This window comes from Myripristis murdjan, chromosome 17 (genome assembly GCF_902150065.1).
Source record: "Myripristis murdjan chromosome 17, fMyrMur1.1, whole genome shotgun sequence".
NCBI classification, from domain to species: Eukaryota; Metazoa; Chordata; class Actinopteri; order Holocentriformes; family Holocentridae; genus Myripristis; species Myripristis murdjan.
In genome coordinates, this window is record NC_043996.1 from 8,935,258 (window position 1) to 8,962,230 (window position 26,973).

The following is a 26,973-nucleotide window of genomic DNA, read 5'->3' on the forward strand; positions in this document are numbered from 1 at the left end:
GCTGGATGGCAAGTTTTCTTTCACGAAACTTCCTGATGGGTCTCAGTTGTATGCACATACTGCAACATTGAAATGCTATTCTGTTGAAGTGCAAGTTTAAAATCCCATCTGAATGCCAAACATCTTTTGCTAGTACCTCCAATGATCCTTGTTCAATCAGGAGATATTTATTATAGGAATGAAAGAGAAATTTGAAATAAGATTAAATTTTCTGTGAATGAGAGAAAGGTGAAGTAGATTAAATTTTATTTTGAACAGGGGAACTAGTCTTTGGTGCTTAGACTGCAGCAGGAAGTAGATTGCCATGGGAGGCGATCCCATGGAATAGCTTCTATATGTGAACGAGATGACATGAGATGACAGCTAAATGACAGGAGAGAAAGACAATACTTTTAAAGTTCAACACCTTACAAGTGATTTGCAAGTGATTCTAAAGACAACAAACTGAAAATCATCATACAAATTGTGTCAGGGAATCATATATCACCACATAAACCCACTTGCTGAACAGTTGTTTCCAAAATACTATACATCAGTGAAAAGGTAGGTAATTTAATACATTTTAAAAATATGATTAATCTGTGACTACCTTGTGATTAGCACTATCAGCAACATTAATTACTTGACAGCACTACTCTTAACACAATATAAAAATATGCACTGAAGTAGCTTGTTATGTTTCATCAGCTATTGACACCTATTCATTCCTTTTATTTGCATTTCTGTACATAGCGTGCCCTAATGACCTTCCCTATTGGCTGTAGTCACTAAGTAAGCCAATTTCTCATTAATATGTCATGAACATGAAATATGTATAGCCCCCTAATACCATATGCTCAAGTTAACGAAAGACGTGCAAATATAAAAAACATTAACTGGTGAAGGTGCCTGAAGATGCAATGACAAGTGGTGCTTTAACACACATATTTATACCATGTTCAGAGGTTATTAATGGCTGTGCTGTAGTATTTTGCAGGATGTTTTTTGCACCACTGGCCTCTTGTGTTCCTGCTGCACTTCAAGGCATTCCTGACTAAACTACATAGATAAACAGGGAATTGTACTGTTATTTCTCTTGTCGGGGCCAGTCTATGTAAGATTGAACCCAGTACATGACTTTAGAAATATTCAGCAACAACAGCTACCTGTTCTGTTGTGCCATTTTTATTTATTTATTTATTTATTTTTTAAATATAATACATTTTAGCGTTCTCTCATGCTGTAACTTAGGTATGCACTAGGTTTTGGGGCAGTTGGCTTATTGGTGATTTTAGCTGGTTTTTGATGGGAACACAGACACCGAAATGTGATGCAGTTAGGACTGGCTCCGGTGCTCTGGTGAACAATTTTTTGCATAATTATAAGAATAATCATAAGCTACCGGAATTATATTAATTTTTAAGTTTGTCTTGAAAAAAAAAGCTGCTTGTTGAAGCTAGCATACTTTACTCTTAACTCATCTTATACATGTGACCTTGAGAGCAATACAAAGCAATACAAGAGCTGCCGTCCCCCATTTGATGTGCTAAACACTTTTGTTTTGTTTTGTTTTGTTTTGTTTTGTTTCAAAAGAATTGCATACATCAACAGCTACCATCATCAGATCGCACCTGTCAGCTCAGTATTTACTGGTAACAAACAAAACATGTTTTCTGCTTGCTTCCTTTAATCATTTAATCATTTTTATTTCCATTGAGTGACAGTGGTGGCGAAGATGACCCTTACATTTTCAGTCTCATTCCTTTCTTCCTTCTGTTTTTCATTTTAGATTTTGTAATGTCCTTTGCAACGTAGCACTCCAGGTCTCTTGCTCTGAACTCGCTCTCATGTTCATCTTTCACTTCGTCTTTCCTATTAAAATTTCTCACTTTGTTAAGGAGATGACAGATTGGATCTCCACCCCATACTAGTGCAGTGAAATTGGATTGCAGCTGGTCCACGTGTGTGCGTGAGCACATGTAAGCGTTCTGTATATGCGAGTTGGTGAAATGGCATCACACCAGGACACTGTCGATGCCTCACTGCGATAATAAGTGCCACCAGATCTGTGTATAAACACGTACTGATTCAATTATTTCAGCCCAGCTGGAAAAAAACACAAACAATTTACTCTTCTGTGGCAAGATGCCTCTGAGGCAATACAGTAGAAAATCTAATAACCGGCATTTAGATGCTGCAACTCCTGCACTCTCTATTAATTTAGCAAGAGTCATTTTGAAGTCTAATATTGAAGCTCAGTTCCTGTTCAACTAGTTGAGAGAGGTTATGAGCTGGGGGAAATACCCAGATCCGTTGGAGTCCCCAACGATGTCTGATCTCATTTGGTTGAAATGTCCCTGTTGCAGTAGGGAAAAGGGGCATCTCTGTTTCTGCATTTGTCCCTAGGCTGAATTATTTTTACTTTGTGATAGGCAATTTCGTTCCTCTGACGGGGTATGTTAAAGTGGCTCAGAGACACAGAGAGAAAGAGAGCATTGAGAGATCATCGAGAGAATGGAGAGACGGGAAGCAGAATGAGACAAATGATGAAAAACAGTGGAAGTAAAAAGAAACTGATAAAAAAAAAGAGTACACAGGAGGGAGAAACAGAAAAAGTGACAGTGAGAAAAAAGGATTATGCTCATCACATATTTTCCAACGTAGGTATTTAACCTGTTCATTGTTAACAGCACAGCTGCACAAAAGAGGCAACAGGGAAAAGGAAACCCTTCCTAATTGCCTGTGTGTTTTCTCAAAAAGTTCCTTTCACTTCATCAAAAGCACGTCTGTGTGGTTGTATGCATGAAATTTATACATTAATTTTTATCGCACCTATGAGAGTTTAGAACTGTATTCAGAGAAACTCCACCTATCAGATTTGGGGACACCTATGCATCACTGAGTAATTTTTTCCTCTGGCAGTACACCTTATGAATAATGCTGTTGTCTATATAGCAGTGCCACTGCAGCAGTGTGTTATTGGAAATTCACAGCAACACCAAGCAGAGACAGAAAGACTGTATCTCAATAAATTAACACTGACAGGCTGGCTTTTCACGTCAAAGACACACACAGTATTCAGTCTTGTGCTTTCAGAACAATTATTCAGCCCCAGAAACAATCAAATTGAAACTTCTTTTTCAAATGAATTCATTTTAATTCAGAAATGGATGCCTTACACTGAAGTGATAGACCCCCTCTCTTTTTCTGGGCTGGAGGAGTGGATACAAATATTAATAAGCCCAAAACCTAGTTTTCAGTTTAGAGGGGAAATAGGGCACATCAACCTCCGTGCACACATACACTGTCTCACACACACACACACACACACACACACACACACACACACACAGAGAGACACACACACACAGAAGGAGATAGGCTACACCACAGCTCTCAAAATAGCTAAGAGAAATTTAACAGAGAAAGTGAGGCATTCAGCCCCCTTGATTTTGCCACTATGTTCTAATCGCTATCATATGGCACAAACTCTCAACCTAGATACAGTGCAGCCAGCCACGCGGAAAGGCAGGCAGGTCGGCAAGCAGATTCAGAGCACATCATGCAAACTTAAAATGACTCCGGGTTAAACTGTTTCTTACTTCCTCCCCTGCAAAATGTGTTCAGCAAGCCTCTCTAAAAACACAGCTAACACTGGAATAAACTTGAAATTTGGAGCCTAACACAGAACGCCACTGAATTAAGGGCCTAGCTGATTTTGTTTCAGTATGAGTCTGCAGATGAAGTCATTGAAGAAGGGTGTCTGCCTTAAAAAGTCTTAAAATGTCTTAAATGCAGTTTTATAAATATTAGGTCTTGAAAGTCATTAAAAAGTCTTACATTTGAATTCATGAGGTCTTTCTGCATGAAGGTGTTATCTAATTTAATTTATTCATCTTTCTATTACTTTTTGCATTCTGGATGAAATTCAACATTTCTGGCGTTACAAAAGTCTCAACCTACTGCTGAACCCAGTACTGGGTTACTGACATCCTACACTTAACCTGTTGGGAAAATGCCTGTTGCTGATTACTCACTAATACTTCATCGCATTTGCAACATTTACATTGCATATGGGATGCATTTGCACACAAGACCCATCATCATCATCTTAAAAAAGGTTTAATTTAACTCTCTGATATCAGTTGGCAGCCTGCCACATGTTGCTGTATGCTTGTTGCACCACTGCTGAACTATTTGAATTGAACAGAAAAATGTTGCCGTTTCAGCTATGATAAGCAAGGTAATGCGGCATTATAGACACATTATTGTTACTGTGTAGTTACTGTCAGTATACTTATTTTCTTCCCTTGTACTATTTGTCCACATTGTCCACAGTGGACAATGCATCGCTCATGGAACATGGATGCAGGATGAGACGCCTCTCTGATGGCTACTAGTGTATGAAAACACTTTATTTTGTATTTAAAGTGAATTTCCTACAGATCCTTCCTGATCTGTGTTCATGAACACAACTTGTACTGTAGATATCCCTGCTCATAACTTGGTATCATTTTTGTATGTTTTTTTTTTTTTTTTTTTGCAAAGAGATAGCTAATAATACACATCTGCACACATGTGTAAATATATTTGTGTGCATATGCCACTTCCATTTGCCAATGTATGCATAATTTGGTTCTGCATCTGTGACCTTAACCTGTATATTTCATTGCCTATGAGACAGTGCATGCGTAGGTGTGAACCTCTGCAGATCGCTGCCCTTCATCTTTAATATATCCCTGTATTTTGATTTGTTCATGAAATATACAAATTCAGTAAAAGCTCATTTTAAAATAGTATCGCTGGAAGCACTTATGATTATTATCGTAAATTATGTTATTTATGAACAAACTGTATGAGTTGACACCGACGGTAAATACATTGCTGGAAGCATCCTTGCATGTATGCTATGTACACGTGTAAATGCTAACACTGCATATCCAGATTCTTTCCTGGATATATTTTACCTTCTAGATGTATATTCCATCTATGTCTGTTTGATAATGTGAACAGCTGGCAATGCACACTCACGTCATGTCAGCAATGATGCTAAAGTTTTATTTACGCTATAAAATGTATTATTGCATACTTGTATACCTTTTTTCACAGCAGCCATTTTGACATGAGATAGCAGGGTAAAGACAGTTGGTTCTAATAATGACATTAATTAAGTTTCTGTTCAATTTCAGTGTAGGAGAGCCTTTCCAGGGAGGTGGAATGTAGGGCCCTGGTTCTATTTATCTGGCACTCCTAACAGAAACAGAAACTTAATTAAAATGTCTAGCAACATCTGTGTTTACCCTGCTATTTCATGTCCAAATGGCTGCTGTGAAAAAAGCTCTATTGGCTTCATTACTCTGTATTTGCTTCATTCTAGCCTGGTATACCCTATTGTCAGCTTCCGTGGCAATGCGATTTCTCCACCGGGATCATTAAAGTTTCCACCAATATGCACCGATATGATGCAACAATACATCACATTGCCCAAGCACATTTATCCAAGCCCCAGACTTACAAATGGCTTGTCCAATTTGCTGAAATAATGTCAAATCTCAGCAACATCACTGACATTTATTGTATATACTGTGGTGTCTTTGACATCTTCAGCCAACAAGATTCAGCTGAAGCTTGACAAATTTTAAAAATAGCTGACACAGACACTCAACCTAGATATGCCAGCCTTGCAAGTAGGCAGGTGATGCCTTGTACAGATTTAGGGCACACCATGCAAATTTAGCATTACCACACATTAAATTGTTTTGACTTTCCCACACCGAAATACAAACTTAAATCTTGGCACTTAACATGCGGTGAAATATTACTGAACCAGCAGTAAGGATATGTTGATTCAGTGTGAATCTGTTGCAATTACATGAAATTATATCATCGGTCTACATAAAATGCCTTGCTTTCTCTTGATGTCGCAGCTCATTTTGGGAGCACCATATTAAGTCCCAAGTAGTGAGCTTCCAGTTTAATTCATTTCAGAAGATGCATAATGGCTCTGGTGGGAGCAACTCAGACATCATTAAAAATCATGGACTGACTTCCACTCCAGTCTGCGTGGAGGGCCTGTTTCTAGTGGGTTCCCAAATGACAAGAGTAGATTTTAATGAACTCGGGTCCTGGGACAAGAGAACGGTTTCCTTATTTGGCTCCTGGGCTGAAAAAATAGAGGAGCCTATTGCAGAAGTGGAACCTCATTTATTTAAACTATTTCGGCGTAATAACCTTTTGCTGTTATGTTTGATGACGCCACCTGGCCAGCTTTTATGACGCAACATTAAATTTGTATGCAAAGTCACAATCTCATCCCATCAGTGTCTCAACCATGTGTAAACAACAAGAAGATAATCATGAGGCTTGTTCTTTCGTCTAAAAGGCTTCTCTCATGCTATAACTTTTTTATAGCATTTGTTATAAACCGAAACTAAACAAAATGTAAAACTAAAACAAAGCACAACATCTGTTTTTCAGTTTCTTCTTTTGTTCTCATTACTCTTTGTTTCTCTTATTCTTGTGAACAAATCCCACTCAAGTTTAAGAATAGTTGGGGGAAAAAAAAAACATGAATGATGCGCTTTTTCAGAGAGGACGGGTTGCGAGGATTTACGCAGAATTTTCATGGGAGGACTTGAAGGTTACCCCTCTTTCGCTCTCCACCCCCTCATTCGTGTAGCCAGAAATAGTATTTGGGTCACTTCTTATTAAGAGGTGAGGCTGTACCTGACTCAGGTGAAACTGCTCATTATAAAGTTTCAGGTCCTTTTCAGTTTGGACACCAGAAACCTCTCATCGGGCTATAAAGCTCAGCAGAAATAGGCTTGTGGCATACAATGGGGTGACGAGCTAAGGAGCTTACAGGACAGTATGCAGTGCAACGTTGTAAGAAAGATGACCTGATCTCTCTCTCTCTCTCTCTCTCTCTCTCTTTTCATTCCAAATCTTTTCCAGCTATCTTATTATAGCTTGAAAAGCAGTAATACAACTAAAAGAAATGTAAAAAAAAGATCATTAAAATGCTTTTTCTTGGTCACCTGCCTGAAAACAAGAGAAAGAGAGTGTAACACCACATTATGTCCCATTACATCACATCTTCCAGTGGGATCCATAGACGCACAGCTAATCAACACACGTACGCATGTACATTTAATCATTTTCACCCACTCTCCTGCAGCAAACGCAGCCAGCGGATACGAATTGTCATTTCTACAGAACTCCCACTCTTCGTCGCTGCAGTGATGTGAAGTGTTTGGTAAATACGTTCACTCTGAGAGCCGTCTGTTGTGCTTTCTACCTGACAGCTAATAATATCCAGGTGTTATTTTCCAACACGCTGCCAGGAAGAACATCCAAGGGAAATTTTCTGCATAGGTAGAATTTTTTTCCTTTCCTTTTTTTGGCTTTGAAAAAAAAAAAAAAAAATCCCTCCGGTTCAGCAAAACCAAGAGCCAGAGCTGCAGGTGCAATCAGCGCTGTGCTAAAACCTTTTAATTAACACCATCTATCATCATTAGCCAGATAGTCAGCCAACACTCTCACCGTTAACTCTTAGAGAGCGAAGCGAGGAGAGAGGTAAATGATGCACCAGTCTTGTTCTTCTTCTTCTCTCCCCACCACCCCCCCTTGTCGCCGTCAACTAGCCGGCCCATGCTCAGTCACTGTAGAGAAGCTCTGAAAACACATCAGTCTAAATCAGCCCGAGTTAATCAGTCTAGAACTAATGGCCAGCATCCTGTGACTTGGTGCGCATGCTGGACTGAAACACTGAACTAAAACTAATGCATTTTGGTGCATGTGATAGCGGCCAAGTAATTGTTACTTTCTGCTGCATCCAGATGAGAACGACCTTTGATTTTGCTGCGGGAACTGGCACAGCTCTATGTGCTCAAAAAGATATTCACAACAACTTTTGGTCGTTTTGTTGCACTACAAAAAAATAAAAGGTTATCACTGCTATTTCATTATTTGATTTTTTTCTCCTTTTGCAATGTTCTATACCATTAAAAATATAATAGCACTGTACACACAGCAGGCATTCATGGAGGATATAAAGGGAAAGGAGTTGGCATGCGGTGATTGTGAGCCATTGATTTCTGTATTTTTCTGTGAGGGATTTAGGACAGTTGGTGTGTGATGAAAATGGAAAGGTTGAGTCAGTGACATTGACAAAAAGCGGTATTGTTGTCATCACTTGAGTCTGTGAATGAGAAGGGGAGTCGGTATTTAAGACTGTGAGCAACACTGTGCTTTCTTCTTCTTTCCACACCTCTGCAACAAAGAGTTACTACAAGGTAGACTGACATGGTACTATGGCATTTTTTACCAAAGTAAAAAACAGCTGATCATTTCTGCCAATAGTTAAAGCTACATTAAGCAATATTATGTAATTTTTCTGCGGTAAAATAAGCCCTTGCAATGTGAGAATCATCATTGGTGGGTCTCTTTAGACAATATTATAACCAGCCTGTTGCTATTTTTCTGGTTTGCGCTCTCAAGATTTCTGCATCAGCCTGACAACAAGCTCCTGCTAGACTGAACTGACAAAAAAAGTGGAATAAGCCCAACATTTGACCATCATCGCCTTGACTCGCTAATAAGTTGAGTTTGAGTTTAAACCGCTCTCAATTTTGCATAGTGCACCTTTAATATCTTTAAATTTGTCCACTATCCTGGCAAAAAAAAACAAAAAAAACAAAAAAAACAAATTAATAAATGAATAAATCCATCCATCCATATATGCATACATTTAAAAAATGTACAAGTATTCCATGTTTCCCTTGAATTAAAAAAAATTGTCAGGGTTGAAAAGCCTCTGAAACAGCATTTAGATTACCATGTGACACTAAAACACCACAGAAACAATATTTAAGAAATTATTTTCAAGGTTAGCGGCTTATAAGGCACGGAGACCCAATATAACAGTCTTTAACATGAAGAACTAATTTACAAAAAAGTGGACCTCAGCAGCTGAATGAAAATAATAAAATGTGCGGGCAGGGAGGACTGTTTTTATTATTATTATTATTATTATTTATTTATTTTTTTTTTCAGCTGTAGTTAGGAAGAAACATCTGCCACACCGGGATAACATTACTGGCTGAGTGTTATAAAAATGCATGTAATAAAAGGCCAATATTACAATGAGACATCAGCAAAACCAATAGGCTGGTTTAGCCCTAATCTTGACTACAACAGTCAGACTTTATCAGTGTGCTCCAGTTTTAAACAGCAGCTGTCAGGACTGTGGACATGTTGAGAGATTGTGTAGAAAATAGTATAAAGTATTAAAAAGGGAGAGATGATCAAGTTATTTGACTGGATGAAGCAAGATGCCTTGTAGTTATTGCAATAAGTGGTCATGCACTAAACCACGGAGGTAGAGGGAAAGACAGAAAATAAAGATGATGATAGATGCTGCCAAAACATTTCAGAGGGACTGCCGATGTTCCGGGAGTGGGCGTTCAGAGGATATTAAGAAAGTGATGTCTGTCTTCTTCACCCTCAGAATTAGTGGGTTGCAATAAAACTCTTAATTAGTTGTTTACCAGCCGTCCATAAAACAAAGAAAAAAGACGAAAAACACAACGAGGGGCCATAACAAATTGTGTTTGCCTCTCACTTTAATGTAGTGTACTTTATTTATTAATTCACAGTTTCATAGTGAGGGCTGGGCGTGTTAGCTTTCTTGGCCTCACCATTTGGAGTTTGTACTGGTTCATGCTATTCTGAACTTTGGGAACATCTGCATTGCAAAACAATGTCATTTAGGCCATGCAATTAAATGAACCAACTTCTAATTTGTGCCAGATGTAGCTTAAATGCACATGCTTCCAAAAGCATAGTTCCAGATCCTTTGTCAAAGCTTTTCACAGGTTTTACACTTTTTTTGGTCAAAGCTGAAATACGGTGATGTATGGCATTATGTACAGCTTTTGTGATGCTTAGACAATGCAGAGCCTTGCGTTTCATACCGTTGTATAAGTGGTGAGTGATACAAACTACAGTATACTTTCCTCCTTTCACCTGGCAACACTGTTCTGTGATGTTTCCATAGAGTTTTCTTCTATATATAGAAACACTTGCTGTCAGTATGCGTTATGAGCAGGACAGGGGGTCTTGCCATTTGTTAGTCACTAAAATTAGGTTCAATAATAGTGCAATACTGTCTTTTGTGTCGCCTTCCTGCGGTGGGGAAGGTGATATAATTTAACTAATGAGCACTTTCTACAGAGAGCCGAGCTGACAGGTAGAGCTGAGGAAATGAAGCTTGTTCTGGCTGCTCTTGACTTTTTAATCTATTCATCCTATGGAGAGATTCACCTGCAGCCGCGAGTTCCTTGTTTGCTCAGTTTCACGGCGTTCTTAATTTTGTACCATTTGGTATTTTATTTTCACATGCATTTATCCTTTTTTTGTGAGGAAAAAAATAACACAGTATAGCCAAATTTAGCGCTACCTCATATTTAAAATCTGTCTTATATTTGTGAAAGATCAGTGTAGTCAGAGTCAGGGATAGCTCATGCAAATGGTGCAATGAATGTGCCTAGTCCAGAGACATTAATTGGTGCATCTTGAGAAACTGATCATCCTAATGGAGCACTAGTTTGACTGTATACTCCAAGGGCCAGTCCTTATGAGGAAAAGCTGTGTCAGCATACATGTTAAATGGCTACAAAGCTGAACTATCCTTCTAAGACTAATAAGCAATGCAGTGCATAAAAAAACTAATTACAGTCCAATATTATCCTTACCCTGGTAACATTTGAATGACCCCGTGTGCATTCACTGTGTATATTATTCAGGGAATTAGCCTATTGTATGTGGCCTACTGTAGTCACAGTGCTGTCAACAGCATAATTACAGTGTAGTGTGGCCGTTAATGGCAAATGGTTGACCGCAAAAAGGCGCCGTGAGAGCTGCCAACGGAAAGCTGAAATAGTATATGTACCTCTCTCTTTGTAGGCTTGTGGTTCTCTATATATGCATTTGTGTGTGTGTGTGTGTGTGTGTGTGTGTGTGAGTGTTCATGTGTGTGCACCCATGGGAGAACAGTGTTATTGCTAGTGTTTTGTTCTCAGAGAATGCAGCCTTAATATGTTAATATTCAACTCAAGCAAATTTATGCAGATGGAGTAGAGCTGTACTTTTCTGCTGATATTTGCATAATCTTCACACATCTCGAGGTTGCGGTACGGAAGGAATGAACTGATGAAATGATTATCAGCCACTCGAAACGGCAGAATTTTCACACTGGCTGTGTCTCTGCCGCTGTGTACCGTTGTCCACTTGAACCGAAATGAGGTCTCTTTTTGTGCCGCTGCCCGGCATTTCCCTAGACGACCAGCAGACCAATGTCCAATCTACTAATTTTAATGTCGCTCAGCCCTAAAGCCTCAGACATGCTCTGAACAGGGAACTGTCTGGCTACAGTGGCTTCTTAAAGCCCTCTGTCTGCTTTCTCGCAAGCTTTATATCTTAGCCTTACTTCATCTAACCCTGCATAAGAACCTGAGGGCTTGTTACTGCACTTCAACTCCCAGATCGCCTTTCATGAAAAATGATGTTGGTCAGTGTTGTCCATGTCTGATATAAGGATGTGCATTTTGATTTATTGGGAATTATACATATTCAGTACATTTAATATAGTACTTAACTGGCCAGTATTACACTGGGTGTCCTGCGGGATGCCCATAACCTGAATTGGGTCTGATGCAACATTTTTATTGAATTCCACACAAGTATGTATCCACTAGTAAAAATATTTCAAAAGAATTTCTAATAAAAAAGATGTAATATATCCTGGGGTTCAGTGGGCTTAGTTTAATAAATTTTAGGGTCTCATATTCCACATGCAGTTTTAGAGGACTTTCCACTGTGCTGATAATATCTGGTGGAAGCACTCAATACTTTTTTTTTTTTTTTTTTTTTTTTTTTTTTAAAGATATTAAAAACTGGTACAAAATATCAGCTATCAGCAGCATCAATTAGAAAACATTGTTCATTACAATTTCATAAATATCAGTCAAACTTTACTGTCCACCAACAATAGTAACATAGTAATTAATTTCATTAAGCAAAAGAGACCATCACTGAAAAGATGAGCATCCTCTATTAGCTGGATCAGATTTGGAGGGGAATTTGATGGTTCTCTTTACAGGAAGGTGGCGCTGTTCTTGGAGCACAAACAGAACATACGTTTTCAGAGTTTCTGGCAAATGCAGATGAGGTGGAAGAAGTGAAAGACCGATGGAAAAAAAATCACGTTTGTGCTGTGCAGGGAAGTTCAGGGATGAGAGCAGTCAGCAAGGTTTAAATTGAGAAACATTAGCACTAGTGTGAGACAGAGGCTACCAACTGTCTCCACAATGGTGTCAATTTGTTATCTAAGGGATAATTTGCGAGGAGACAGTAGTAAAAGCGATGAAAATACAGTAGAACTTTATTTTTACACACAGCTTCCAGTGTCCAAAAGACATTACAGTCATCAACTTTTAACTTTAATTACTCTGCTCCAACCACTGCAGACCTAAAGGTGACTGTACCACAGTCCCGGTGAGTTCCTGCCTGCTGTCGGCTGCTGGACAAATGTAAACATGACAAACACGGCATACAGCACCCTCCCCATCCGTGAAATAAATACATGTTATTGTAATTTCTTTGCTGTCACCATTGACGTTGGTATGGAAACACCTCAAGAAAAAAATGTTTTCCTCATTCGCCTACAAGCAAAGGCGAATAAAACAAACATAAGTGATTATTTTCGGTCATTTTATCGACGTCTTGTGTATGGTAAAGCCGTGTAATAAGCAGGATAATCCACTTCAAGGTGGTCTTCTATCAAAAGATAATGGCCTTTGCGGAGGAAGCCTGAAGACTCTTCGCCTCCGCAGAAGTCATTATTTTTCAAAAGTAGAAGACCACATTGTGGATTATCCCTTACTTGGTATACCAAGGTATCACAACTTATTTGATATGTGATATATGAATTTTCTTCTGACAGGCTCGCTGTAAAACACTTGTTTCTGTGTATTTGTGTGTGCATTCATTTATCTTTGTAGGCTATGTGCCCTAACAAGGAGTTAAAGTGTGTGTGTGTGTGTGTGTGTGTGTGTGTTCATGATCTTTATGTATTCATCATTTCAGGGAGTTCAGCCATTGGAAGGTGAACAGCCTTGCCACTGAGAAGAGAGATTTCCTCAAAGCGCCGTTGCCCTTAGCACCCGAGTTCCTGCGCAACCTGCGGTTACTGGGGCGACGGCCAACCCTGCAGCAAATCAACGAGAACCTCATCAAGAAGTACGGGACCCACTTCCTAGTCTCTGCTACCCTGGGAGGTAAGGAAGGGCTGGGGATGACATATTCTGCTTTATTCTGGGGTATAATGTGTCGGAGCAAACCAAAAATAGGGGAGCCACTCATTTTAGGTCTCAGCAGTTTTTTGGTTCCCGGTAAAATACACTGAGTTTGCTGGAAGCATAACTTAATATCGACTCGGTACAATGAAATGTAGAATCTATTACCTAGCTTTTGCAGCATTTTCAGTTTCTGCTATTGAGTTGAAATTGGTCCTCTATATATCTGGACAAAAGTATATAATATTGAAAAAACAAAACAAACAAACCAACAAAAAACTGGAAGCATCAATTAAGAACTGTATGTCTGAGTGGATTATGAGATTATTCTTTTTTTTTTCAAGTTATAATAATAATCATTATAGTGACAATGACACCTCAGCTTGCACCTGTAGCTTTGAGTTGTGCGTTTTATTTAGGATTTTATACCAGAATCCTTACACAGTTGCAAGAAGCACAAGAGGGATTAAGTTGACCTGTTTTCTCAGACAGTGTCTCTTTATTGTTGGGCGGTGTGGCTCAGGAGTCCGATAATCTGAAGGTTCCCGGTTCGATCCCCAGCTCCTCCAGAGAGCGCGCTGAAGTGTCCTTGAGCAAGACCATGAACCCCTCACCGCTCCTGATGATAGCTTGGCACCTTCCATATTAGCCTCCGCCCTCAGTGTGTGAATGGGCGAATGTGAGGGAAACATTTTAAAGCACTCTGAGAGGTCGGCAGTCGAGAAAAGTGCTATAGAAATACAGCCTGTTTATTGAATTTCTTTTTACACTCAATCTCAGAGGAGAAAAGTAACTCGCAAAACAGAATCGCCAGCAGTATCGATCTTGTTCGCCTCACAAAACAAGACTGAAGACTAGTGTTACATTCAGAGCACTGACCTCAAGATATTGATACACTGCCATTCGTGGTCGTCACACAGTCCCGCAGATGTGTGATTAATTTTTAAAGTTGTCCCATTTGAAAGCTTGATGGTGAATAAATGTCTTTTAAGCTGCTCATGACAGTCAAGACCTGTATTATTCATTGAAGGTACAAAATATAACGGACTGACTGATGAGCTGCATCCAGGTAAAAGCTATTATCTCCTTTCAATTCCCTTTATTAAGGCTATAACAATCACAAAGGAGGAGATGAGAAGGTGTGGATCGTGCAACATTGGCTCCGGCTCAATATCAGGAATTATTGTAAAGGGATAAAAAGAAACTGTGGGTGCAGGAGATCGTATCACAGGTTTGACTCATGGATCGTTTTTTTCAGAACAGCACAAAAAAAAAAAAAAAAAGGAGACACATATAACTGTGTTAGCCCTGGCTGCTATTGCCAAGCAAACAACAGCATGGCTCCCTCACAATACTGTGGTTTTGTTTTGCACAGACTTCACTCTTTCCACTGCAACTTTGCATTGACATTTAGGGAATTAAAAAAAACTAACAGTGGTGAAACGTTATCTCACTATGATAGTTGAATTTTTACGAAGCGATCTGGAACAAAAGCATTGCAGCAAAACTACCACTGACTAACAGTGAAGTTGTCCATCACCTTTAGCTGTTTACTTTTATGAAGTACTTCTGTAATTGGCAGTACTGTCAGGTATTGGCTATCCAGCGTTTGGTTTCATCCACCCGACCACCCACACACACACACACACACACACACACACACACATACACACACACCTGCTGTTCCAGACATAAAAACTTCAGACTGCGTTCCTCTTGACAATCACTCTGATGTTTTAGTCCTGTGTTGAGTTAGGAGCCGCAGACGCCTCATTTTAATGCCACTTAACATTGGATGTATGAGCCGGAGCATTAGCGTGGGAAACAAAGGAGAGCTGAACGCGGAGGCAGAGAGATAGTTAGACTCTATACGTAATTAACAGTCTCAACTAAGTGGGTTGAGTCTGCATACTGATGAGAATGTCGCGGGGAACAATGAACGCATTCTAGCGCTCTGTTTCCCTCCCTCTCTCTCTCTTTTCTCACTGCGATGTTTCCATTTTAGCATAAAGTCAATTTCGCTGCCAAACTATTGAACTACCCATCAGGTGGATTAATAGACAGCCTTCATGAAAGACAAAAAATTTAACTCAGCGAGCAGAAAAACAGTCAAGGAACTTTCAAGAATTAGCACTGAGCAAATTATTATAGTTCTCTAGCTAACTTTTCATGTTTTTGTCCCAAGATGAAAACAAAGGAAATAACTTCAGTATTCACTGAATCGCTTATAGTGATGATATTTTGCAGAAGGCAGTTCAGAATTTCAGAGCCACTTTTGAACCGCTGTGCAATGAGATTGAACCATTTTCCAAGCCGATCACACCGGGCCTACATCGATATTTGCTAGAATACATCTCCATCACTATTGCCCTTCTCAGCGCTTTCCCCTCTGAGCAAGTATGAAAACTTTTTCTCTCTTTAATATCTGGGAAATTTGTCATCTGATTTTACTGTTTGCGTGTAGCTTTTCTAATTCCAGGTATAATTCTGTGCAGAAAACACTTGCATGGAAACCAGCTAATGTTAGTGATCCTGTCTTTATTGGGCTGGCTGGACTGCACTACTCTACATAATAGGGTGTCTGTGTTTGTGTGTGTGTGTGTGTGTGTGTGTGTGTGTGTGTGTGTGTGTGTGTGTGTGTGTGTGTGTTGATGATGATGATATCATACTATGCCTAAAATATCTAGAAAACATGATCAACTTTGTTAAACCCTTGGTAAAGTGTAATTTCTGTCTGATTTAGACTAAACAGGATCCTAGCCAGACACCGTGGGGGTTGTAATTTACCTCAATACAGCACTTAAATCACTCTCTCCCTCCAGTACATTTTCATTTCCCTGCATGCTCAACTTAACATGATGTTGTGAACCGTCAGTCACTCTTCAGGCTCTTCCGCTTCTCCTCATCAATAATTGCAGGGAGTGACAAACACGTTATGAAAAGCCATCAAAGAACACGAAAAAAAAAAAAAAAAAAAAAAAACAATACTCCCTGTTATCTTAGTTGCCTGGCTTTAGCTCGCGCATTTCTCTACCTTCCTGACGAGGGGAAGCCAAGCAAATGATACATTATCCACATCACAGATAACAAGGACAGACAAACCACAAAACCACAGCGAGATGCTGTAGACCTGCCAGAAACTACAAATGTTATGCAAAAACAGAATGTCACTTTAATTTCTTCCAAGGAGAACATTAGCCTGTTGCACTTGCACGGTGAAATGTTGATGATTGAAGTGAGCTGGGCGTCCTGCTTTCTCGCTCTGTGGCTGCATTACAGAGATGATTCAATACTTTATTAAAGACTGAAAGGGAGAGTGGTGGTCATCACCATGCAGGGTGTGCAGCGCAGCAGAAAATAGTTACCACGAGTTGGTGCTGTGAAGATTCTGACAGTCTCTGCAATTAATTGACAGGAATTAATTCAATTATTGGCTACATGACACACTATCTGATTGACTGGCCAGCTGAGCTGCAGGTTGATGAATAGAATAATATTGTGTTCAGGTGGAATCAGGAACCGCCCATATGAAAAAAATCACATGTGAAATCACATGTGAAATATACCACATGTGTTTTGGCACACATGATCTGCAGCCACATGCGTTTATTTCACATGTGAAAACACAAAATGAAAACACGTGTTCCAAAACTGCATATGGCTTATTTCACATGTGATTTTCATGTTTTTCCACAAACGACATGTGGTTGTTTTCACATGTGGAAAGTCTAGTTCAGAAGCCATGCCACATCATTTTCTTTTCACATGTGAAAATTGCCAGTCCCATGTGACAATGGTAAATTCACATGTGAATTTCAAATATTCACATGTGAAAAGGCATATTTCAAATGTGACATTTTCATTAGGGCAGATGTTGTTATTGTGAATGACAGCAGGATGGTAAAATCAGGTAAACATCCTGTAAATAGCTTGCTGCATTTTCACCTAGTCATATAGGGATAGGAATTTTGGGAACCTTCTAGTGAACCTTAGATTTTGATTCTCAGATTTAAATTCTTAGGGTCTCAAATTCATTCAAAATCGATTCTTGATTTGTTCACAGTTGGCTGGAAGTTGTGAAAAGTAGAGCAATGTGTGTTGGTTGGCTGGCTTCTTTGCTGCTGGAGTTAGTCCACTTCTTTTGTCTCTGGGTGATGGTAATGGATGATGTGACCCTCATGTTTTTAGTATTCCCTCACCTTCGTCTTGCAAAGCTTGAGTATGGTGTGATTCATGTCACGCTCCCTCTTACTATGGGGCAGTTATTTTAATGTGCTTGTGGAGGCTTAAAGAGAGGTTAGTAAAAGTGGAGATCTCTGAGTGTGTTGTGAGGCATAGCAAGCATTGTGTTATGAAACTGTTGTGCTTTTTAGACTAAAAATAGGTGGAAAAAATTAGTGTGCCCTGCTGTGATGAGCTTTTTTGATTTTCAAAAGATATTTTCTTCCTCAGACTATTTTCTCTACTATGTCTTTATTTGATATCTTTTATGGTGAGCTGCTCCTTGATTCCCCAACCCTGCATCTAGAGCAGCATGCAGACTTCTAACAAAAGGTATGAATGTCAAATGTGGTGAGGTAAAAAGTCAATTGCTGGGTCAAAAATGCTTGAGAAAAGAGTAACAAAGTAAAAAGTCAGTTACTAGGTAAAAAAAAAATGTACACAAAATTAAAAAAATAAAATGTTTTTTTTTTATCCATTGGCCTTACTTGTAAGTCATTACTTCCTACCCCTGCAGAGTAAAAAGGCTGATTGATTTGCTGATTGATTGATTGACTTTTCCATTGACTAATGTGTTCACAGGAGAGGAGTCCCTGACCATTTTCCTGGACAAGCAGAAGCTGAGTAAGAAGTCTGAGGGCAACAGCAACAGCTCAGTGGTCTCACTAGAGCTGCTCCACCAGCTTGCAGCTTCTTACTTCACAGACCGAGAGAGCACCCTGAGGAGGCTGCACCACCTCCAGATAGCCACGTCTGCTATCAAGGTACATACACAACACAGAAAGCACCACATCTACATTTGCGAGCCAAAGGGAAACACACATTCACTAACACTGACTAACATTCATCTTCTCTACTTTAACGCCACACTGTTTCCATTTGCATCCCTGTGCTGTATTTTTACTGTGGAGCTAGACTTCTGTTTACCATTCTGCAGCATATATACAAACAGCCACCCATCAAGGTAGACATGCAGACATTAACAGTCCCATAAAACCGTCCCATTGGGATGTATTACTGCATGTAGGATCCGTAACAAATAGCTCTGCTTTCTAGCTATGCACGCAAAACAATCTTTTTCAAAGATTATTTTCAAGGTGCTTTATTACTCAAAAACCTGCGTGGGGAGAGACAAGAGAGAGAGGGCGAGAGAGAACATGACATTTGATAAAAATGGCAATCTGGATTAATGCTCATGACTTTGCGAGTGCAGCTTGTGCACTGTAGCTCACTGCGGCACTAAGGCATAGCAAATGTCACTTTTCTTTGCTTTCAAGTGCCAGTGGGAAATGTGTATTGCTGGGCATACTGCACTATATGCAATCTGCACCAGGTTCGAAGCCTGTATGTGCCTAAGTCATTGGGAAAAATATCTGGAAATTGTAAGGCTTATTAAAAGTGCCAGAAAAACCTCATGCATGTTTGATTCAGGTAGTGGTACCATGATGAGACTCTGTGGGCGGTGCAGCGTGGTGCATTTTTATTTACCTGCACACTCTGTTTGAGAGGACATGGTGAACTGTCATTTACCCAAAATTCACCAGTTCTCTTCATCATCAGTTTCAAGCAGGCATACTTAGGAACAGAGAAAAATAAATCCTATTATTTGGGTTGCCTGGCTTTACCTTGTATAATTCCATGTTTTTCTGCTGAAAAGAAGCAAAGCAAAAGCAAGTAATACATTATCCGCTTCAGAAAAAATCTGTGGGCTTTCATGTGATGACAGCAGGTGTGTGGGTGGGTGGACCACGCTTTTTGCTTTTCACGCTTCTTAAATAGCAAATCTGATTGAAATGAGTAATTGGTAAGTGTCAACTTTGTCTGTACCTTGAATTGGGTGGCTCATTTCCAAGTGTTGTTATTGAAAATGTGGTATGCGGTGTGCTAGCAGTATGCAGAGGTGAAAGAGTCTCTCAACCATTTTGTTGCCAAGCTACACTCTAAAAGCCACATCGCAGCACTGATTGCATAAAAAATACATCTTCCACAAAACTGTTGTGTAAGAGAGACAGCAAACACAAAGACCTCCTGGGCTTATACCAAACTGATTCTGCCAAGAAAGAAAAGTCATAATTAAAATGAGCCTTAATGACAATGACGTGTGCTGAATGTCCATATAAGGTATATGGATTCTGTCTAAAGACACTCAAATTTACTTTATTTATCAGGGGGCAATTTGAAACAAAACAACAAGCAACAGCTGTCACATTCGCCAAACACATTCAACATCGATAATTAGATAAATTAATGAAATGAATGAATACATACATAAAAAATCCAAATCAAATCTAATACTTCTTGTAACCAATTATTAAAAGGAAATCAAATCAGTGAGAATTATTATGTTGCATAAATGGGATCTAAATATACTGACTCATTAACACTGAAGTGCTGAGAGAATCATCTTTTTTTTTTAATGTAACTTTTACTGTTTACCATTCTCATTTCTTGAGGGATAAAAACAAGTTTTCTATCATTTCTACTGCAAGTGGGGCTTCTGAGACACATTCCTGAAGTTGGTGGTTCAATTTAAAATGGGAGATGAGCTTTTCAATCAGGACATTGGGCTGCCTTGTGAATGCTGCTGAAAAGTCCAGAAAGAATAATCCGATAAGGGAGCTTTTGTATTCTAGGTGTTTGTGAACAGTGTCTAGAAGAAATAATTAAGCATCTTCTACACTCCACCCTGGTTTGTATGCAAACTGGAGAGGATCAAGGAACAGTTCAATGAAGTCGACAATGTTGATGACTTTCTCTGGTTTTCATCACCAGAGGTCAAGGCCATGGGTCTCAGGTCATTTAAGACTTAAGACTTTAAGACAGGGATCATCCCTGATCTTTGGGGGAAAAAAACTCAAGGACCATCCCAATTCCAAAAATCAGCAAACCCAGTGTCCACTGAGAGCTGGAACAATCTCTGAAACACATTGCTGAGCTCCCCAGCACAGTGCTAAAGAGTTCTTCCACATATTCCATCAGGCCCTCGAGCTTTATTAACTTGCACTTTTTGGAAGTACTTAGTAACAGACAGGGTGGAAATTTGCAGCGAGCTTCAAGGTGATAGAAGTATCTCCCTGCGTCGGGCACTAAAATCCTTCCTATCAAAATGGGAGAAACGTTTATTCAGCTTGTTTGACAGGATTTCCTCTCTGATACCTTCTGTGTGTATGGGTTTGTGGCCTGTGTTGGTGTTGCCCTCTGACGTGGCTTTGATCCTCTTCCATACTGACCATATATCAGATTTTGAAATGATCTGTAATATTTTAATAGGCTACCTTAGCCTGTCTCACTACCCTTTTGACTTTATTCACCTGTTTTCCCTCAACTGTCTCTCTTCAGCTCTACCAGTTCTTTTTGTGAAGTAAGCTTTTTAGCCTTTTTGTTGGCCAAGGTTTGTTAGTTGGAAAGGCTGAGATGTTCTTGGAGGCAATTTCCGTTATCCACATAAAACGTTACAATTAATGATGTAACAATAACCACTTGCTCATTGATGTCTGAACCTGGCTTAGCAAGGGTGTTCCATTAAAAGTACATTGAAAACACCCTCTTCAATATTGTCCTGTGTCCATACCTTGACAGGTTTTCTTGTTTTTCCTTCTCCTTGAATGGCTGGTCGATATGCAGATGCCAGCAAGATGGAGTTACGATCAGCAGTACGAAGGCCTGGCAGAGGAAAAGATCTTTAGCTATTCAAGAGAAAAGCAAAACATTTGCCCAATATTTGGCTGGTCTTAGTGGGACAGTCAATGTATTTAGTGATAAGTTGGTAACACGACATCTAGTGAACAGTAGCTAAGACTCTAAATATGAACTTGGGGGCATCAGCAGAGATTGTTAATATCCTCACATGTAGCTTCAGTTACATTGTTTACATATGCTCAAGCATGTATAAACACTATGTCATAAATAAGGTAAGGGAATTCTCTTAGTGGATAGTAAGGATGGAGGAAGACAGTGAGCATTTCATTGTCAGCTTCACAACGCTGTTCTTGTGTTACTATGCGTTTATACCACTTCTGATTAACATGTAGACAGACATCCCCTCCCCTCTCCTTGCCAGAGGTAGTCTTGTCCCTGTCCAGATGAATAGGTGTAACAAATCCCACTGTGTATGGGTCAGGGGCTGTAACCTGACTGTCAAACCATGTTTCTGCAAATGCATTAATAAATGCTTCCCTGTACTCTTGTTGGTAGCACGCATTAGCTTGTAACTCACCCAAGCTGCTCTGCAATGACTGTAACTTCCCAAGGATGACTAATGGTAGCACTTTCTTTTTTAGGGGGGCTGTGAAAACAGGGATCTTTGGAGGGGGATATTTTTTTAAGTTGGGGGGATGAATGAGGAGTAGACATTCTTCTACTCGCTGAGAAGAGAAAACCTCTGCATGCTTAAAATCATACAATTTTCATATTCATCATCAGGCTTTGAGTCAGTGGCCTTCATCACATCAAGTACTAGAATATTTTGCATTTCAATTATAATAAAGTGATGTTCAATGAATTTAAATTCTGTTAACTTTGATCACTTTTGCACTTTTGCACCTTGATGCAAAACCACTAGTGTTTCAAAAGTGGAACAATGGGTGACATTTACTTGGGATAGTGCGTTATCTGTTTCTCTGGTTTCAATCTAGATGCAGCTAACCCATAATGAGCAATAATAACAGATGAACAAATAATTGATCTGTGCTAAAACGTGTACAGTCATAATTTTACACATAAATCTGGACTAATTTAATCATCAAGGGATTACAAAATGGATGATCCAAGCTTAAAAAGCTGTTTTCTTTTCAGCCATTTAAACCCATGAGCTATGAGTTTTCTGAAATTACCCCTTCAAATCTAGATATTTTTGGGGCGCCCCAGTAGCTCACCTGGTAGAGCGTGTGCCACTTGTTGGGGCTGGGTCCTGATCATAGCATCCTGTGTTTGAATCCAACTTCAGGCCTTTTGCTGCATGTCATCCCTGCTCTCTCTCCTGTCTCTCCTGTCTCTCTTTACTGTGACTGTCAAATAAAGCAGAAACACCAAAAAAAAAAACACCTTTTCTCCATATTGTAAGACAGTGTAACATGCATACTGTGTATCTGTTGGTTGTAACCCTTCACTGAAGCTGCATCATACTTACACTGAGTGAAAATATTCAAGCTAAACATGCCATTATTTTATGGCTGCAGCATTACATCAAATAGAAAATATCTAGCTGTCTTGAAGAGGTTAAAGGATCAAGGAATGTACAGGCCTACAATCTCATGTTTGCTATATAATAAACAAAAGTACCATGACCATAGTCAATTAAAAGTTTAGTTTAGTTTAGTTTAGTTTAATAATGTATTAAGAAAAAAACTTTTGGGCCTAACTCAGCAAAAGCAGCAATTTTCGGTGGGTGCCTGTCATGCAGTGCAGGAAAAGGACATAAAAAGAGAAGGGAAATGCTCCCAAAATGCATGATGGGAGAGTTCTACAATGGCCATTGTACTTCTCCTGGAGTCAGCTGCAAAGTATGAGTAACATCAGCTGTCAGTACCAAGGACACAGGAATGACTCTCCCAAACTCTTTATAGGAGTAGAAAGTCCACCTGTCCACCCACCTCATGCATTTTTAGCAGTTTTGTGATAGGCAAATCTTTGGGAAGAGTAAGAGGAAAATGGGTAGAGCCAGATGCAACAGCACAGCATAAGGCAGGAAACCAATGATGTCCCAAAAGGTGTGGTGCACCAACTAAGAAACTGAAGTATCATCTGCTTAGCCAGTGCTCAAAAGGTTCACTCTAAAATTGAAAAGTCAGCCTAAATTACAGTTCATATGTTGCTGCTGTCGGGTGACAGTATTTTGCTTCCACAAAGTCAACTTTTCTGGAGGGAAGAAAAACACATTTATTGTGACTTTGGCAAGCATCCATTTGTGAAATTTCTGCAGTGGGTTTTGAATGGCTTTCCCTGCCGGCCTACGTCCAGGAAACCACTTGTAACACAAAAGCACATCGTAAACCCAGTTTTACACAAAAAGGGGAAAAAAACAAGATTTCTGTGATCTTAAAGAGCTCAATCAGCTTTTTAATAGCCTGAAACAGTTCTGTCCAAAAGCTAGAAATCACAGAACCATGACAGATATTGTGAACTCCTAAAATGTTTATTGACCTTTTATCTCCAAATAAACATAATTTAACTGAGCTGTATGCGGTTATGAATCAGAAAATGTGCCCGTACTGCTATAAAATCCTTCTGGTTCCTGTCACTGACTCTCACCATGTTATTCTCCCATTCACTGTCAGTGGAACAATTCCAAGACACGTCTGCTTTCAAAACGAAAACATGGGGCTCTAGTTTCGCAGACCAGGCGAGGCGAGGACGTAGCGCAGATGCACTTCGCCAACTGGGTGTGGCCAGGCGGATTTTCCAAGTTTGGCACGCCGTTCTCGGTGGCGCAAGTACTCCGCCGTCCCTCCTACCAGCGGAGGGGAGTAGAGAAGGCGTGGAGTGGGTTTGACACAGCCAATTCACATGTAACCAATCAAATGAGCCCCTGTCCTTGCCTTTAAAATGCGCTGCGTGAAGGCGTAATGAAAGTTTACACAGCTGACATGGAGGTCTATTGCCGCAGGCGGAGCGGAGCTCAGGAGACAGGCGCAGAGCGGAGACCGGCGAGCAGTGCGGACACGTCACCAAAACCTCACAGGCAGGCTTCCGGAATGTCAGGCACATGAACAATGCAATAAATACCGAAAAAAAAACACTATTCAATGCTACGATCACAATCAGCACATACATATATCTCCAAATCAACTGTCCCGTCACAGCTGATGTCAGATCAAAGGAGATTGGCACCGTTTGTGCTGATCGTGAGGTTTTGGTGATGTGCGCCAGTCAGCCAAACTTCCACTGCGCCGGCTCCGCTCCGCCTTGCGCTGAAAGTAGACGTGGTTTCAGATGGCGAGCTTTTGGCGCACCTCGGCGAAGCCTTTTGGCACGAAACTGTCACTGCGCCAAGCCGAATCTGTCGGCACCTCCCCCCGCTGCGCCGCCACTCCCATCTCGGCGAACCTCCGCCTGCGAAACTTGGAAACTGTCCGCCTCTGCCGTTTCGCCGGTCGAAACTAGCTCTGCGCGGGGTTCGCCTCACTGTGCCACCCCGCGCTGCGCCGGGAAACTAGAGCCCATGCTCACAACTTATAGAGTAACAGTCTGTCATGTCATCTGTCATGTGATCTGCCACAAATAATTTATTTTCTGGCAGTCTTAATCACTCAAGAGTTTAATCTTATTCTTTTGTTGTACGTATTTAAAGTTGATGTTGATACAAGGTACTGTTGACACCAATCTGAACTGTCCATGATGACAGCAATAGAGAGACAACCAGTTAAAGGATCATTCCAGTGATTTTGAATATTTGGCCCATTCACTACAATTCACACACACTTCACATTGCTACATTTTGCAGATCAAGTGGTGCACTAAACAATTCATCACCGTTCGTAAACCACATAACTGACAATTGGCTGTGTAAAGTAAATCTTTCCCTTAGGGACTATTTCCCAGCAGAGGGACCGTTTCACTCCTCCCAATTTGAAGTCATCAAAACACAACAGTGCTGCTACCTTGAGGAAAACTAATGTGGACGACTTTATTATGGCTTTATTAGGGGATATTGTTGTTAAGAAAGTTTGAAGTCTCTGAAAGTTTATTTCTATACCATAGTGACATGAATGGAATCTAATGGCTGGATAAAACTTAGTCATCAAAGAAAGTTATCCCGCACACTGCTTTTTTGCACAAAATAGTTTATTTTACTGACCTTTCAGAGTTAGTGGACCTTCATCAGTGTGTCAACAGTTTCCTGTACCAAAACTCCATCTACTATATACCCAGGGTGCACCTTGTCCCATTTGTACAACTGTGTCTAATGATTGGTGCATTTGAAGCCTTTTAGAGACATTTGAAAACACCCTTAGGCTTTGTCCCACCCACACAGACTCAGAACTACATTCACAGTCCATGCACACAAACACATATGGACTTCCACCTCCTGGAGAGCTTCTCTTTACATGTTCCTGCTAAGTGAGCATCTCTTACATGCAGGCCACCTGCTACACTTTGATACGCTCGCTCAACTCATCACCCATAAGGAAGTGGCATTAAATGGGATGCACTTGACCTGTGTTCATGTATGCCTCTGGGCCACAGCACAGAGTAGTAGGTGGGCGTGAAATACATTATCTTTATCTGTGGCATTAAAGGCAAAGGTCTGCCTCATACTGAAAGTGAGGGATTTTTTTTACAGGCTACAGATCTATGGAACCAAAAAAAAAAAAAAAAAAAATCTCCAACATCTTTGTGAAGTCTGCTTTTCCGAAGTAGAGAGGAACTGGCTTTTTGATGCTGACGAAGGCGATGTATTTTTTACCACAACGCTGTACTCGTCAAGACTCAAAGTAAGCTAGGAGAACTGGAAGTGAGTCACTTCACTTGTCTATATTTGGGTGCTATGACACATCATCCTGGTATAGTAAAACTCACTTTGTAAAAATCAAGACAGTTCTTTACTGAACGGTATGTACAGTAACTAATAAAAGTTGTATTTAAAAGTTGTATTACTGTGAAAAGTAACTTACTATAAATCGACACATCTGCTTTTTTAAAACACTTTCTTTGTAGATTTTGAAACACTTCCTCTGTCAAGCATGTGCAGGGTATGCATGGTGTGCGCACGCTCAGTAGTAGACCACTGACTATAGATTAGAAGACAATCCTATGTCAACATTGTTAAAAAGTTCAGTTTTGCTCATTTGCTCCACTCTGCAGGTGTTTTCAGATTTACACACTTTGGAGAACTTTTTCAAAAAGCCCTATTTTTGTCTTGGAAAAAAACATCTTAGTCTGGACTAAAGATCAAAACAAAACAAAAAAAATTATGTGTTCATAATCATTGTGGACATGGTCCTATAAACTGTGAGGTATATGCTCACAGGACATTGCCATGAAGTGGTAAAAAGTATGGATTGTCCCAGTTTGGGCCACTAATGAGAGCAACTTGTGTGTATAGCTTTCCCAATACTATAACATGCAGGCGTTATGGTTTGCTATTGCTGTAGTGTGCTGAGTGGCACTCTGTTTCTTATTAATAATGCTGCACATTTAGTTCTGTTTCTAGCAGGAGTGGAAACCCTGCCAGCCTCTTTTTTTTAGATTTCCATGCTCATTTATCCAGAGGTGAGTCTCCTGGTGAAACTTGATATCTGAGCCCAGTGATTTTAAATGTGTGAAGACCCTGCTACCTTTGATAGGATGTTGTATCTCCTTAATGTTCCTACCGATGAAACGAATTGAGCCTGATGTAAGGGTGTTAGGCATAGTGATAATGTGCTAAAGAGACGTGGGTATGCAGCCAGTTAGTTGGATAGTTGTAAGATCAAAGTCC

General features: G+C 40.0%; 1 protein-coding gene across 1 annotated transcript in view; it reads left to right on the forward strand.

Moving 5' to 3' along the window:
• Window positions 1-26,973, forward strand: part of brinp2 (bone morphogenetic protein/retinoic acid inducible neural-specific 2) — a 129,033-nt gene that overhangs the window by 26,135 nt on the left and 75,925 nt on the right. The window contains exons 2-3 of the mRNA XM_030074545.1: window positions 13,126-13,316; window positions 18,138-18,319. Of these exons, the coding sequence (XP_029930405.1) occupies window positions 13,126-13,316; window positions 18,138-18,319 (373 nt within the window). The remainder of the gene's footprint in view (window positions 1-13,125; window positions 13,317-18,137; window positions 18,320-26,973) is intronic.